At 61.0% G+C, this 14,141-nt stretch overlaps 1 protein-coding gene across 4 annotated transcripts in view; it reads right to left on the reverse strand.

Annotated features, from left to right (window-relative positions):
• PSD (pleckstrin and Sec7 domain containing) overlaps positions 1-14,141 on the reverse strand; it is a 36,688-nt gene that overhangs the window by 12,831 nt on the left and 9,716 nt on the right. For 2 of the 4 annotated variants that reach the window (XM_040563888.1, XM_040563887.1), the window contains 6 exons: positions 13,164-13,607; positions 4,928-5,128; positions 4,349-4,429; positions 3,720-3,832; positions 2,875-2,933; positions 2,241-2,330 (listed from right to left, as the gene is read on the reverse strand). In XM_040563888.1, the coding sequence (XP_040419822.1) occupies positions 2,241-2,330; positions 2,875-2,933; positions 3,720-3,832; positions 4,349-4,429; positions 4,928-5,128; positions 13,164-13,607 (988 nt within the window). The remainder of the gene's footprint in view (positions 1-2,240; positions 2,331-2,874; positions 2,934-3,719; positions 3,833-4,348; positions 4,430-4,927; positions 5,129-13,163; positions 13,608-14,141) is intronic. The other 2 variants (XM_040563889.1, XM_040563890.1) reach the window with 2 other exon arrangements.

The following is a 14,141-nucleotide window of genomic DNA, read 5'->3' on the forward strand; positions in this document are numbered from 1 at the left end:
GCACGCTTGCACAGGAGCTTCAGTCCCCAGGCAGGGGATCCAGGTCTGCCAAGGAGGCAACATCCTATATAGGCCAACGGGGCCAGCACAGGCTACTGCAGGTAGGGGAGAGGCTTTCCCCATTTCTCTGCTGCCCAAGCCTTCAACAGGACCAAAGCTCCAAGGAGCCGAAAGCATGCAGTTGGCAGAAGGGAGAGGGTGTCTTCTCCAGATAAGCCTGGCAAAGGCTACCCAGGAGTGGCACTGCCCCACTGCCCCCCTGCCCCTTCACACACCTCTACTTGCCAGCCCCCTCCCCAGCACTTCCCTGAAGCTCTGCTCTCCCTTGCATGGACAGGAGCTCCCCAAGGGGATCAGCGCCAGGGAGCGATGGAGGAGCTGCAGCCTGCCCCTTGCGCAGCGCCTCGGCGATGCCTTTTGCTCCCACTCCCCAGCACGGTGCTGATACAGAGGCGTCTGAAAAGCGGCTGTGGGAAGCACCGCAGCTGCAGAGGGAACAGGCCATTTTTAGCAGCTCAGCCCCCCCACTGCAGGGTTGCAGGCAGAGCTGCGCGGGGACGTGCTCCCACCTCAGCTGGCGCAGCGCTGCAGCCCCCAGCCCCAGCACCGCTGGTTCTGCCAGGCAGAAAGCTTGGCCCTGCCAACACAAAGCCTGTAGACTGCAGCAGCCGCTCGCTGCCCTGTCTCACACTGGTTGAGACCTGACAAGATAATGCGATGGCACGTGCTTAAGTACCTTTTGGGTGGAAGTTTAGCACAGGTGCTGCAGCACCCGCACTGCAGGTACCCCGCTGCGGGGTGCCGGGGGCTTCAGGAGGGGCGTGCTGAGGGGCCCGCAGAGTTTGGATGCTCCTGGACAACACAGCACAGGGGGACAGATGCTCAAGGTCCTGATTTTGGACATTTCTATTCCATTTTGGGTGCTTAAAGTCTTTTCTGGAACTGGGTTTAAAATTAGGGTAAGAATTTTTTCTGAGTGACTCCTTTTAGTGGAGAAGCGTGGGCTGGGAGGGAAGACAGCCCTATTGAGAGCTGCTGGTAACCCCTTAATGATGGGGCAAGCGGCACAGCCAGGAATAGACCCACAAAGGCTGAAAACAGAGCTCAGCTTTTCTCCCCACGTTGCCTTTTTTTGTAAGCCACCTCCCACAGGAGTAGCTCCGGCACCCTGTGGGAACCCATTTCCCACATCCCAAGTGTTTTCCGACCGCAGCGCTTCACAGACACTGAAGGTTTCTGCCCTGCGGGTCCCACGGGGCCCAGCGCTATTCCCAGGGCCCACGACAGAGCCGCCAGCTCAGCCATAGCGAGCACCGGACCCCTGGTGAGCCCTCACTCACACCCCGGAGCCGGTGCCGAAGCCATTTCCCCGGCTCGTGCATCAGCCTCAAGGTCAGGCCGTCCCCGCCGGCAGCGGAGCCGCGCTGCAGCCAGCAGGCGACTCCTCCCTTACGCACGCAGCAGCTGAGCTGCGCCGCTCCTGCCTTGGCCGGGAGGCTCGAGAAATGGCCACGAGGGATGAGAAACCATCGGTGTGGGGGCACAAGGTGCCGCTGCGTGGCCGTGCCCCCACAGCCACATCCCGATGACCCGCAGTGCCGGCACGGACTGGGGTGGCCAGAGGAGCTGGCTCGAGGTGGAGACTCCCAGCGCTCCTGGGAGGAGGAGGCCAGCCTCCTTCCCTGCCTCACTCGCCCAGGAAGGAGCCAGCACAGGCTGTTGTCCCCAGACTCCATCTGTGGCCGGGCACGGTCACCCCCCAACGCACTGCCCCCTTCCCACCTCCGACCAGCACCCCAGGGTGCTCCAGGACCATGGAGGCCAATGCCACCCCTTCCCTCGCCCGTCCAGAGGCACCTCACAGCTCCTGTAGCTTTGGCCAGACCTGTCCCTGTAAATGGGAACTGGGTCCCGCAGGGAGGTGACAGGGCTGCCCCAGCCACACAAGTGCAGGGTACTCTCAGCTCCAGGGTTTCAGCCACTGGCCCACCCTCGCCACTGCTGTGCTTTGCCCACGTCACCAGCAGTGGGGTAGATGGCTCCACTCCCTGACCTCAGCAACGCAGGAGGAAAGCTGTGGGCCAAGGGAACACCACTGATCCTGCCTACTCCAACAGCCTGACACAAGCATGAGGAAGGACACATTCATTGCATCCCATGGGGCCATCTATATGATCCTACCCGAAGCTCTTGCCCTTGTTCTCGTGGCTTAGTTGGCTAGAGAGAGCAACCAAATTTACCTTGAGCAGCTCCTTGGGGAAGTCAGTGCCTCCGTTGAGCCCCTCCAAGTTGCCAATGAAGTCGGAGCAGGACATTCTCTTCCCGATGTTCTGGGGGAGCCAGGGGAAGAGAAATGTGGGGTTTACCTCTGGGCTGGGGGGCTGGAGCTGGCTGGAGAAGGCTCCCACAGCCCAGGAACAGACCCTGGTCTGCTGCAGAGCGAGGGACCGGACAGGCCTCAGGGAGGTGTGGAAAGCTGCCTGCTGTGCTAGCGGGAGTTTTAGAAAGCTTCTTTTCTCTAAGCTTGGTGCCACCTGCTCCCAATATCAGCTGGTTTTGGAGTCTCACTCCCACCCTCTCTCCCTGTCCACTTTCCTCTTCTCTCCTTCCTCCCCCTCCATATCCTCCAGCTCAGCCTGTCTCCCCCAAGGCCCCATTATCTATCTCCTCATTCAGGCCTTCTCCTCTCTCCTCCCAGCCACCTTGGGAGCGCTCAGCCCCTGCAGGTGCAGGGAGCAGTGCGCAGCCCCTGCACCTCCTGCGCACGTGGCTCTGCCCTTGGGAAGTCCTTGCTCTTCCCTGGCCACCTACGGTTGGGGCAGCGGGGGCGGAAAGGGCAGGGGACAGATGGGGCTAATGGCAGGGGGAACTTACGTGTCCGTGCAGATCTGTGTTTAGCAGCATCAGGGCACAGGTCAGGGTGTGGGCTCCGTCTGCAGCACAAGCACAGGACAGGAATTAGAGCCCCCGGGAACAGACCGAGCCCGAGGCAGCCCTGAGCCCGCTCCTCCCAGCCCGGGCACGTGGGGCACACAGCATCAGCACGGTGCTGGCAGCACGCAGGCGAGTAGATAGGAGGCCACTGGATTAAAGCTAGTCCGAAACCTGCGCATACAGGCTCCCCTCCAGCCCTGCAGCCCCGACAGCCAGGCAGTGACGCTGCAGCTAACATTGTCCAGCTCCTAGCACGGGCAAGGTGGGAATGGCACAGCCCTCTTCCAGCCAGCCAGACAGAGTCTCACCTGCCCACAGAGCCAAACCAGAGCAGATTCAGCACGTGAACACACACAGGGGGAGCGTAAAGACGTGAAACACTGAGGTGAAACAGTACAGACTGGGTGCTCCTCTGTGCCGCCCGGGGTTGTCTCACCTGGCTGTTCCCTGAGGTCTGAGAGCTGGGGTCTGTGTGGTGGGGAGGGCCTCCTCTCGCCTCCTGTGCTAATCTGCTCAAGGGCAGAATTAAGGATGCGTTGAGCCCTAATTATGCATCTTCCATCTAGAGAAGTATTTTTTTTTTTAAGTCTAAAGTGCCTGTCACTTGAGGGAAATGACAACATCTCCATAACAGGGGCTGACTCCTAAGGCGTCAGTTCACGCTCTCAGACTGCTTTCTAGTTTCAGTTGGAGCACCTTCACTGAGTTGACGAACACATGTGCTCTCCTGAGCGAACACATGCACACCCACACGCACACTGATACACACACAGACAGTCTCTTACCCTCAGAGGAGATGGCATTGGGATTGCACTCGTAATAGCGCTGGGAAAAATGAGCCAGCACTCGCTCCCGCTCTTGTGTCTCTCCCATCAAGGCCAGCTCCTTCAGAAAGGACCTGAAGAAGCAGCAGCAGCAGCGTTGGCCACACATGAAGCCTACCAGCAGCTCCTCGAACCCACCCTTTGCTTTCTGCCCCCTCCTGGAGACCCGGTGTGTGCCAGATGAAGCCCTGCCCTCACACAGCCTTCCCAGCCAGCTGCAGGACCCCTTTTAAGCCCACAACATCCTACCCTGCTGGCACATCGCAGAGACCCATACCGGGCCCTAGAAACTACCCTGGGGCAGGTCAGGTCAACACCACGAGGATCTGGGCTCAGGGCCTGGAAACCCTGTCCTAGCTGTTCCTGACTGGTAAGTTAAGACCAGGGATGGTCTTTCACAGTGGCTGAGAGACCACTTTGGGGATCGACACTCCCTGTTTAAGAGGTAAGAGGATCTCTGTCTGGCAGCCGTGGGGTCTGCCTGCTCCTGCAGATCTCTGCATGGGTGAAGAGCTGCAGAGGGCACAGTCTGCTGGGACCCACTCAGGTGGCCACGACACATGCACACGTCCACACGCAGTCCGCCTGACCTGAGAGCCTGGTCCAGACTCATCCCCGTGAACACGAAGAACTTCAGGTATTCCCCTGCCACCATCTTGCTGAACTCGTTGCTGAAATACAAAAGGGGGAGCGAGAGTGGGATCGACCAGACTGGGGGCATGGCAAAATGCAGAGGGTGGGGTGGATTCCAGTAGGCTGGGAACTTCCCTGGAGACATGAAGGCAGGGCTGTGGGAAGCGTGCTGGGGACAGAGTCCCCATGTCCCAGAGTCCCATGAAACTCACAGGGGCTACCCACAGATCCAGTGGGAATACTCAGCATGGGGAACCTAGAGCTGGTAGGGCCCCCAAGAGGTGTCCCCTACACCTTACTGAAGGTGCCTGAGATGCAGTTGTGGTAGGAAGGTACAAAACCTGGATGTATCATAGGTGTTGAGACCTTTAGAGGGAACACCTGGTATGGACAAGCTGTCATGGGGGGCTTTGGGGCCCTGCCAGTTGTCCCTGACTGCCCAGTGCCCCACGAGGGCAGCAGCTGTGGGAGCACCAGAGGTGCAGGTGGGAGGAATGATGCCTTTGCAGAACGGGCTGTTCCTTGCGAATACCCACACGTACTTCTTCCCCAGGTGGCGGGCCACATCTGCTTTTTTAAAGCCATCCAGGTTGTAGAGCCTCTTGGCCAGGCGTTTGGCAGCCTCCAGGTCAGCCTTGTGCCCGTTGGAGAGGGTGTCTGTGCTGCCCAGGGCCAGCTGCTCCATGCTGTCCATCTCCGAGTCTGAGTCAGAAACCAGCTGGCTCAGGGGATGGTCGCTGCAATGGAAAGGGACACACCACGTTAGTCTGCCACGGGTCCTCTGCTTGCTCAGCTTCTCAGGAAACACATGTCCTCACCCTGCTTTGGAGGTCAGCTACTCTGCTGGGCTGTGTTATGAACACTACTGGTTAGAAATGCTCACAGGTCGGGGCTGGGTGCTAAGGGAAGGCTGGGAGATGTGGCTGGAAGAGAGATGAGGTGACAGGATGCTTCTGGTGACTGATGATGGGACCAAGTCACTCAAAACCACGTCCCAAGTGGATGCGGAGAGACAGGACAACTGTTCCAAAGTCCCCACCCTGAGCCTGAGAGACTTCGTGTGTGGGCTTGGGCTCTGCCAAGCCCAGCTGCAGCCGAGACTTGGAGCAGAAACATGTGCACATTACATGCTGTACTCTATATATACGCCCATTTTTTAACCTGGACAAACTCCTCATGCTGCTCTCGAGTGCAGTTTCTACCCAAGACAAGAAGACCGTAATTCTTTCACTTGGCTTTTCTCCTCTGGTAACTTCAGAGCACGGCAAAAAACGAGGAACAGAGAGCGAGGATGAAGGCAAACACCGCGGCCCCCAGCTCACGGCATGGTGTGCTGTCTCCTCTGGGCTGCCCCTCAGCTCTCACCCCATCAGGCCTTACATGGCTGTGCTACGAGCACTCTCTTGGCTTCGCCTCCAGAGCTGTCTGACTCAGCGGCACACAAGCTATCCCAACAAAAAGTAAGTTGAAGCTAATCAAGAACGAATGTTAAGCAACTCTGACCTCGCCCAAATTTTCTGGCAGGCCTCGCAATGTTCCAGTCTGATTTATTTTTAAAAGTCTCTAATTGACTTTTAAGAAGGCCTCCTCTCCTGAGCCAATTACCCAGGCCAGTCTCCCTGAGGCTCCACTTCTTCCACTAAGGACAAAGCTGCTCTTTGCTGCTTGGCGCTGGCCGACCGTGCTGCCTTTTGGATGGAGCTCGTCCTGCCTGGGGGAGCCCCGCGCAGCAGGGACGGGCTGCCCTGTGCCTCGGGGGCTCTCGGCATCCCCCGTGCAACTGGGAAGCTGCTCTGAGAACACAACCATGGGCCAGACGGGTCTGTGGCAGAAGCAGCTCTGGAGCCCTGCAAGTCCCGGGGGAGATGCACTTGACTGGGACCACTGTGGAGCCTGGCGGCACCGGGTGGTGACTGTGGTACAGCCCAGGTGGGTGGCCTGTAAGTGGCTGCAAGGTCCCTGGTTGTGAGGAGGTCACCAGCCCCGGGGCATGTTTCACCGGGCAGGAGGCTTCTGTACCCACAGCACACCCGACAGCAGAACGGGCAGGATGCTGCTGGGCCGGCGCTGGGCTGTGGCCCTGCTTTGTTTCCTTCTGAGGTGTAACCGCTGTGTCCTCAGCCACAACAGGGCTATCTGCTTCCCCGGAGCAGAGGGGATGAATCCAGCTGGCACCCACAGACCACAGGTGGTGGGGACTGTTTTCTTAAAACTCCTCCCTGAGAGGCTGTCCTCCCTCTTACTGCTGGTTCGTGGTGCCTCCTGCAGCAAACCTAGAGCTCCAAGTTTCCTCCGTGACCTCTCTTCCGAAGCTGTGCTCCTCAGCTTCCCTGTCCGGTGCTGAGCATCCAGCCACAGCACCATCTACAAACCTTTGTCCTTCAACAACTATCTCACGGCAGGCTCCCAACCCGTGGCTGTGACTCTTGCCTCGCATCCTGAAACAGGCACGCAGGGATCACAGCCCATTTGTTACAGCAGCTCTACCAGCGGGGTCTGCCGTCCCCTCCCTCACCAGGCCCCAGTTCTGACTTTGGGCTTTATATCAGCAGAGCATAACCATACAGTCAGGACGAGGCACTAAGCTGTACAAGAAACCCCACTCTCCAGGCCACGCCAAGAAATGGGTTTTCTCCCAACACTCCTCTTAAGGAGAGAAGAGCAAGAGCCCGATCCTCAAGCAAACGGTGAACAGAGCAAAGAGCATATGTCCATGTCTGAGGCAACTGAGGTGATGCTAATTTTCTTGCCAATGACCTAATGTCTCAGGGGATTATTTTAGTGTACTTTCTAAAGTGACATTTCAGTTTGGCTTGAAGAAACACTGAGATAATATTTTTACATTAGATATATTTCCAACCCAAGAACTGGCCTGCACTTAAGGAACAAAGATCAAATTTGGTATTGTACGAGCATCTCCGGCGTGCCTGAAATGAGTCATCCCGGAGCGGGCGCGGAGCTGGCTCATCCCTGCCATGCTGCCCGCGGTGGCTCGGCCACTGCCACCCCCACGGCGCCACTCCCGACGGCGGGCGCCAGCTCGGGGGCCCAGCTGGATGGCAAAGACCCCACGTCTGCCACGCTCGGAGGTGTTCGCCAGGGGGCCCAGACGCCCAGGGCCTCAGGGCAGCAGCAAGGTGCTTCTGCAGACACTCTCAGATGACAAGGATCCTTCTCCACGGCCAGGCAGTCCTCCTGTGGGGTCCACGCACTCCATTTCGTGGCCCCAAACACTCCTTCCCTTGGCTAAAGCATTTTTTCTCTGACCCCCAAATGTTCCAGCTCCAGACCCCAATCACTCTTTTTCTAGTCACACTTTTTCTGGGCCCAAACACTCCTTTACCTCGGCACCAGGCACGCTTCTCTGAGCCCAAATCCTCCTTCCCAGGGCCACATCCTCCTCCCCTGGCTTCAGGTTCTCCTCCTCTGGGCCCAACACTTGCTTCTCAAGGCCGAACGCCCACCCCCTGGACCCAGATGCTCTCTGTCTCGCCCTGATATTCGTTCTCTGGCTGACAGCCCGGAGGCCAGCAGGAGACCAGCACCTTCCTGCGCTGCAATGCAGCGTGCCACTGCAGGAGCCCCGACGTCCTCTCCACGAGGCGCGCTCACCCAGCACCATGCTCTCCCCACAGCCTTCAGGAGCTTCTCTCCTTGACGTGGGGCAGCACCAGGCCGTTAGCTCAGTACAGCCTGCCCCAGGGGCTGCCCTCCAGCTCCTCACTGCCAGCAGGGATGTACCTGCGTGGTGGGGCCCCCCCTCACCCATGTCTGCTCCCCAGGACCGGAGAGATGTCTCTGAGGACAGGCTCAGACGGATGGCCATTGGTTTCAGCTTGGGGTGCTCTGCTGAACTCCCGGGCTATCCAGGTCCTTCCTGCAGCGTTTCCACGTGAGACACCTGCTGCAGGAAATTCAGAAATGCCTACTGCAAGCCGCTTGTTCCCCAAAACAGGCCACGGGGAGCTCGGTTTGCTTTCCGCACCATGAAGGGACAGGGCAGGGAGCCCGGTCTGAGTCGGTGAGGGACACGTGCGTGGGGCGGGCCAGCACCCTGCCCTCAATTCCCATTGCCCCACACGCAGGGCTAGGAGCCCGACACCTCTGCCAAGCAATCCCAGTCTGCCTGATATCGCTGCTAAGAATGTACCAGACCGGATCCTTGGCTGAGCTAAATAAATGCAGCTCCCTCCGTCGGTCTCAGCGGAGTGACTTTGATTTATGATAGCCGAGATCTGGGCTGGTTCATTCCTCGCAGAATTGGAGTTAGGGCTGGGAGGACACTTGAAGGTCAGCCAGGCCAGCCTCCAACCACAGGCGGGGCCGGTCCCGCTGTCCCCAGCCCCGCAGCTCTGTCCAGCCTGCTCCTCAAATCACCCGCAGCGGCCCCCGCCAGCATCACTGCCACGAGAGCCAGGTAAGAGCTAACTTGGGCAGCCGTGCCCCTCCTCGGTGCCGTTTCCCTGGAGAGCAAACAGCAGAGCTGCTCTGCCAGAGCCTCCCCTGCAGCACGGCCCTCCTCCGAGATGCCTGCCCGTCCTCTCCCTGTCCCCGTGCCACCCGCAGCCCTCGCAGGGGCTCAGTCCTCCCTCCAAACACCTTCTGGAGCGAGCAGGCTCCCGGGGCCTTAAAATCCGGTTACTCACCAGCCGGGCGGGGGGGCGGCTTCTCCTCCACGGCCCCAGATGCCATGGTGCTAACCCAGGGAAGCCGGGACCTCTCCGACCTTTGGGCAAAGTCCAGCCAACGGGGCGTGAGCGAGCGGGGCCGCGGCAGCACCACCACCAGCAGCAGCACCAGCAGCACCGGTAGCAGGAGCAGCAGCAGCACCAGCACCACCAGCAGCAGCACCACCACCAGCACCACTACCAGCAGCAGCAGCGGCAGCAGCAGCAGCGGCTGCAGTAGCAGCGATCACGGCCCGGCGCGGGGGTCTGCGTCCCCCCGGCCCCTCTCCCCCCTCCGGCCGCCCCCGGGGCCGCCGTCCCGGCCCGGTCCCCGCCTGCCGCCGCCGCCCATGGCCCCCCGGCAGCCCCCGGAGCTGCCCCCGGCCGCGCCGCGCCGCCCCAGCCCGCAGCCGCCCGGCCCGCAGCGCCGCCCCGGGGCCGCGGGCACCGAGCCGCCGCCGGCCCCTTCTCGCCCCGCCGCTCCCTGCCCTTCCCCTCCCTTTTTCCCTTCCCTTTTTCCCTTCCCCTCCACCGCCGGCCATGCCGCGCCGCGCCGCCGCCCCTCCCCGCCCCGCCCGCCGAGCCTCACCGCGCCGTGCCCGCCTCCGCCGGGACCCCGGTGCGGGTCCCCGGGCCGCTGCCACCGCCGCTGCCGCACGCACGTGTGCGGCATGTGCCCGGCCGGCGCGACGGACACCGCCGGGATCGTGCCCCGGGCAGTGCCACCCGGCAGTGACACCCCAACTGTGCCACCCCAATTGTTCCACCCGAAATGTGCCACCCCAAGTGTGCCACCCGAAATGTGCCACCTGGCATTACCGTCCGAACTGTGCCACCCCAACTGTGCCACCTGGCAGCGCTACCCCAATTGTGCCACCCCAAATGTGCCACCCTAAATGTGCCACCCCAAGTGTGCCAACCCAAGTGTGCCACCCCAAACGCTGTCCCCGCCTAGGAATGCCTGGTGGGACCCGAGCCACACGAAGCCACTTGGACGCCGGTGGGCGTGGGTACCGGTGAGCATTTTTTTGGGGAAAAGTCCCCCCCACACCTCTGTGCTCCCTCTCCCGCAGTGCCAGGCTCGAGACCACGCTGGCAGAGAGGCCCCAGGCTCCAGCCCCGCTGTGCTCTCGCCCCTGCCCTTCCCCACACCATTCCCCCTCCCTTCCCCTTCTCTCTGTCCTCCCCTCGCCCTGCAGCACAGCCCGCATCAGCCCCGCTGGGCACGGCACTCGGGCACTCCCTCACCAGTTTGTTTGCCCAGTGACAACTGGGAGCCCTGCTGCTGCTCGGGTCACTCGAGAGCAGCTGGCAGACCTGGGCTGGCCTCTGCGAGAGGGAAGGAGGGCACCAGCTCACCGATGGCTGCAGCAACAAAAGGCACCTTATAAAGAAACACAGCAGCGCTTATTGGCACGGCCCCGTTGCTCCCGCACACGCCAGCAGCTGGGATCTGGCACGGAGGAGGCTTCGGGCCGGCACAGCCTCTGCTGGGGAGGCTGCCAGCCCCACGGCTCCGGTCCTCCCACACGGCCACGTCCCCAGGGCTGGGCTCTCCCTCGAGCGGGGCTCCCCGGGGGCACGCTGCCCGTCCCGGCGGTGTCTGCCCCGCGCACCGGGGAGGCTGCAGGCTCCTCCTGCCTGCCCTGCTTTCTGTCCCACCCCAGGCCATGTCCCCGATTCGGGTCCCCACGGAGCTTGCCTCTCGCGGGGTGTCACGGGCAGCAATTAACATCCTCTCTCCCCACCTCTCGGCGATAAACGCTCCTCGGGGTGGTCCATGATGGGGAGATGAGCAGATGCACCCCCAGGGGACACCGTTTGCCCGTGAACGTCTCTCTGGGGTGATGCTCTGCAATCTGCAGTGCCTGCCCCAGGGCTGCCCTGGGACTCGGATCTGTAATTGCAAAATTCTGGCTGCTGCCGCAGGAGCAACCTTCCCGCTGCCCCAGCTCCCACCTCGCCCTCTTGCCAGCACCACCAGCCCCGGAGGGACGCCGTGTCCCTGCCACGGCACAGCACCCTGCCTCCTGCTCCTGGCCACACGCATGCTCTGGGTCACTGCCCCGGGGACAGCAGCCCCCTGCCCAGTGACAGCTGGGGGCCTGCATACCTCCTCCTCCTGCACAAGGGGGGCAATGACCTGCGGCACGGCTCCAGAGCGAGGGCTGGGCACTCGTGGAGTCTCTGCCCCACACTGGAGGTGACAGTGCGGGGTGTCCCCCTGTGCAGCAGCTGGGGGGGTCCCACGCTGGGTGGCCAGGGTGTCCCCGTCTGGGGCACGGCACTGCAGGGGGGCTGGAGCATCCCACTGCGGGGTTTCCTGCTGTGGGTCAAACCCACAGCAGAGCATTTCCCATTGCAAAGTGCCACCTAACGGGGAAGGGGCTCCTAGCAGCAGAGCACAGGACGGCCTGCGAGGGACACGCCGGGCTCCCCTGGGAGCCAGGCTCTCCCTGAGCTCAGGGACACGTGCCCACCTCTGCTCCTCACCCGGCTTCCAGCTGGAGGTCTCGCTCTCCTCCTCCCTCCAGCCAAGGTCACCAGAGGAGGCAGAGGCATCCCAGTGCTCGGGGAGGGCGTGCTGTGTTTTCACTTGGGCCAATTTCCTACTCGCAAGGTCAAGATAAAAGCGTGGACTGAGAATATCGTGTGCTGAGGGGTGCCAGAGCCTTGTTCTGAGCCTCAAGGCTGCGGGAGCCAAGGCTGTCTGGCCGGGGCAGGGAGCTCCGTGGCTCTGCGGGGCGCAGGGGGCACCTACGGCCTGGCCACTTGTGCCCTCAGGAGAGACGGGAAGTCCCGGGCTGCAGAGCCATTCCCCCAGCCCAGAGCCCGATCCGACACCGACCATTGCAACCAACAATGCCAAAGGTCTGGGGGGACACACGGGGACAGCCGCAGCACACACGGGCCTGAGCCTGCTTGTGTTCTCCATCAGGAGCCCTGCATGCAAAGCCGCGAATCCCCTGCTCCAACCCCATGAGCACAGGTGGTGCTGTGTCACGGCACCTACAGAGGTTCCCAAAATCCTTTCCAGAGCTCCTTCCAGTAAAGGCCCCTTCATGGGAGCACCCCAAGGGCACTCCCAGCTTGAGCTGGTCCTGCTTCCTGTCCCTGCACCTCATTGCCATTCCTGGTGCTGTCTGTGTCCTTGCACCCTCGCACCTCCTCCTGTGCCCGTGTGGTGATGCTGCAGTTGGACCCCAGGGTCTGTGGATGGTAAGCGAGGCACTGTCCTTGCAGTATCACTGGGGCACTCCACTTTGGTCCCGTGCCTTGGCAGAGCAATAGGAAAGAAGATTCCTCCTCCAGAAAGCAGTGATCCACAGCTGGATACTGCCACCCTCTGCTGCTCGGTGCCTCTCGGACATCGCCAGTTTCACTGCACAAATCTTGCCAGGCCCCTGTGCTACCACGTCCCTGCCCTCAGTGTCCCAAAGAGAGGGAAGGACTAGCCCAGCACCTCTAGCCCCCAAAATGTCCTCGGGGTGATCCAGGGACCACAAAGCAGACGCGATATCCCACCCTCCTCTCTCGACTGCAGGCACCAGAGGTGACACAAAGCTCGGATCCCCACGGGGCCACCCCAAGCGGAGCCAGAAGTGGAGGCGAAATCAGGCCAGGGCAGTAGGTGCAGGACAAGAAACAGGAGGCTGCTGCACATGGGGAGGGAAGCGGCAGTGTCACGGAGCCTTGGCCTCCACAAGGACAGACTGTGGAATTTCTACCAGTGTCCAGCTTCTGACAGGCCTCTCCCTGCAGCTGCCACAGCCGCGGGGCTGTCCTGCCGTGGGAACCACCACGGGACTGAAGTGCCGGGACTCCCTGCTTGCTTGGTGGGAGGAAAGCCTAGACCTATAGCTTCCAACGAGGCTGGGGAAGATGAAACACGGGATGTGCTCTCACCTACATGCCTGCCACAACAGGACGATGACTACTGGCCTGACCAGCCACCTCACAGGACACCAGCACAGCCCAGTCCTGACCCTTCCCCTTTTCCCCAGCAGCAGAGGTTAGGCTCGGGCTACAAACATGCAGCACAGGGTTAGGCTCCACACCGAGCCTTGGTGGCCCAGGCGGGCAGCAAGCAACTTTGGTCACTCACCTCATGTTGGAGGCCAAGGGAGTACCAAAGCTGTCTTCTGAGCAGCAAGGGCTGCGCCGAACGCCTTTCCTTTGCCTCCCTCGCTCCTCCTCCCTCTCAGTCCAGGGGGCATCTGTGGCCGAACTGGTCCCAGAGTCCGGCTCCAAGTGAGCCAGAGGAGCAAAGTTCTCCTCGATCAGCTTGGCGCTGTCTCGGATCTGTCCCTGTACTTCTGGGGTGAGGGTTGGGAGGTCAAAAGTGAAAAAGGTCCCATGGGCGCGGGCTGGGGAGGAGAGGATGTCAATGGAGTCCAGGCTGGTGTAAGATGTGCCTTTGGCTCGATGGGACTCCATGATGCTCTCAAAATGCTTGCTGAAAGAGTCCATGCCATCCTTGGAGAGGCTGTGCCCTAGCAGGAAAGGCACTGGAGACTTGAGCATACCCTGTGTGTCTCGATCCATGATCCTAGAGGGAAAAAAAGTGAGAAGAACTGGTCACTGAGGAGCAAGGGATCAAAGCCCTGAAACAAAAGCCCATGCACTGCTCCAGAAGGAAACTGGGGAGGGCAGAAGTCTCCTCTGAACAGCTGCAGGACGCCAGACCTCTGAGGAGAAGCCTTGCCTGCCCAAGACATGATGGGAAGAGGGACTGCCTGGCCTCCCTCCAGACATGCTTCTCCTTTAATGAGCTACAGACTTTTGTTCCTTTAGTGGCTCATCCTCCTAAGAAGCTTATGAGAGGGCTACTGCTCCCAGTCACTCGCCTTGAGCTTAGATCCAATAAACGGCTCAAGCACCAAACCAGGATGTGCTTCAGCTCCACTTCCAACCAAATCTGCAAGTGCTTGAATTTTCCACGAGCCTTCAGAGCTCCACAGCACTCCTGAAGCCACCGAGGGCAGCGCGACGCCTTCGTCCACATACGCGACACCGCGGGCACTGAGCAAAGCCTGCCTGCAGGGTCTGCACAGACAGTACCTGCTGAGTGCAGCCCAGCTTA

The sequence above is a fragment of the Cygnus olor genome, chromosome 7 (genome assembly GCF_009769625.2).
Source record: "Cygnus olor isolate bCygOlo1 chromosome 7, bCygOlo1.pri.v2, whole genome shotgun sequence".
In the NCBI taxonomy this organism is placed as follows: domain Eukaryota; kingdom Metazoa; phylum Chordata; class Aves; order Anseriformes; family Anatidae; genus Cygnus; species Cygnus olor.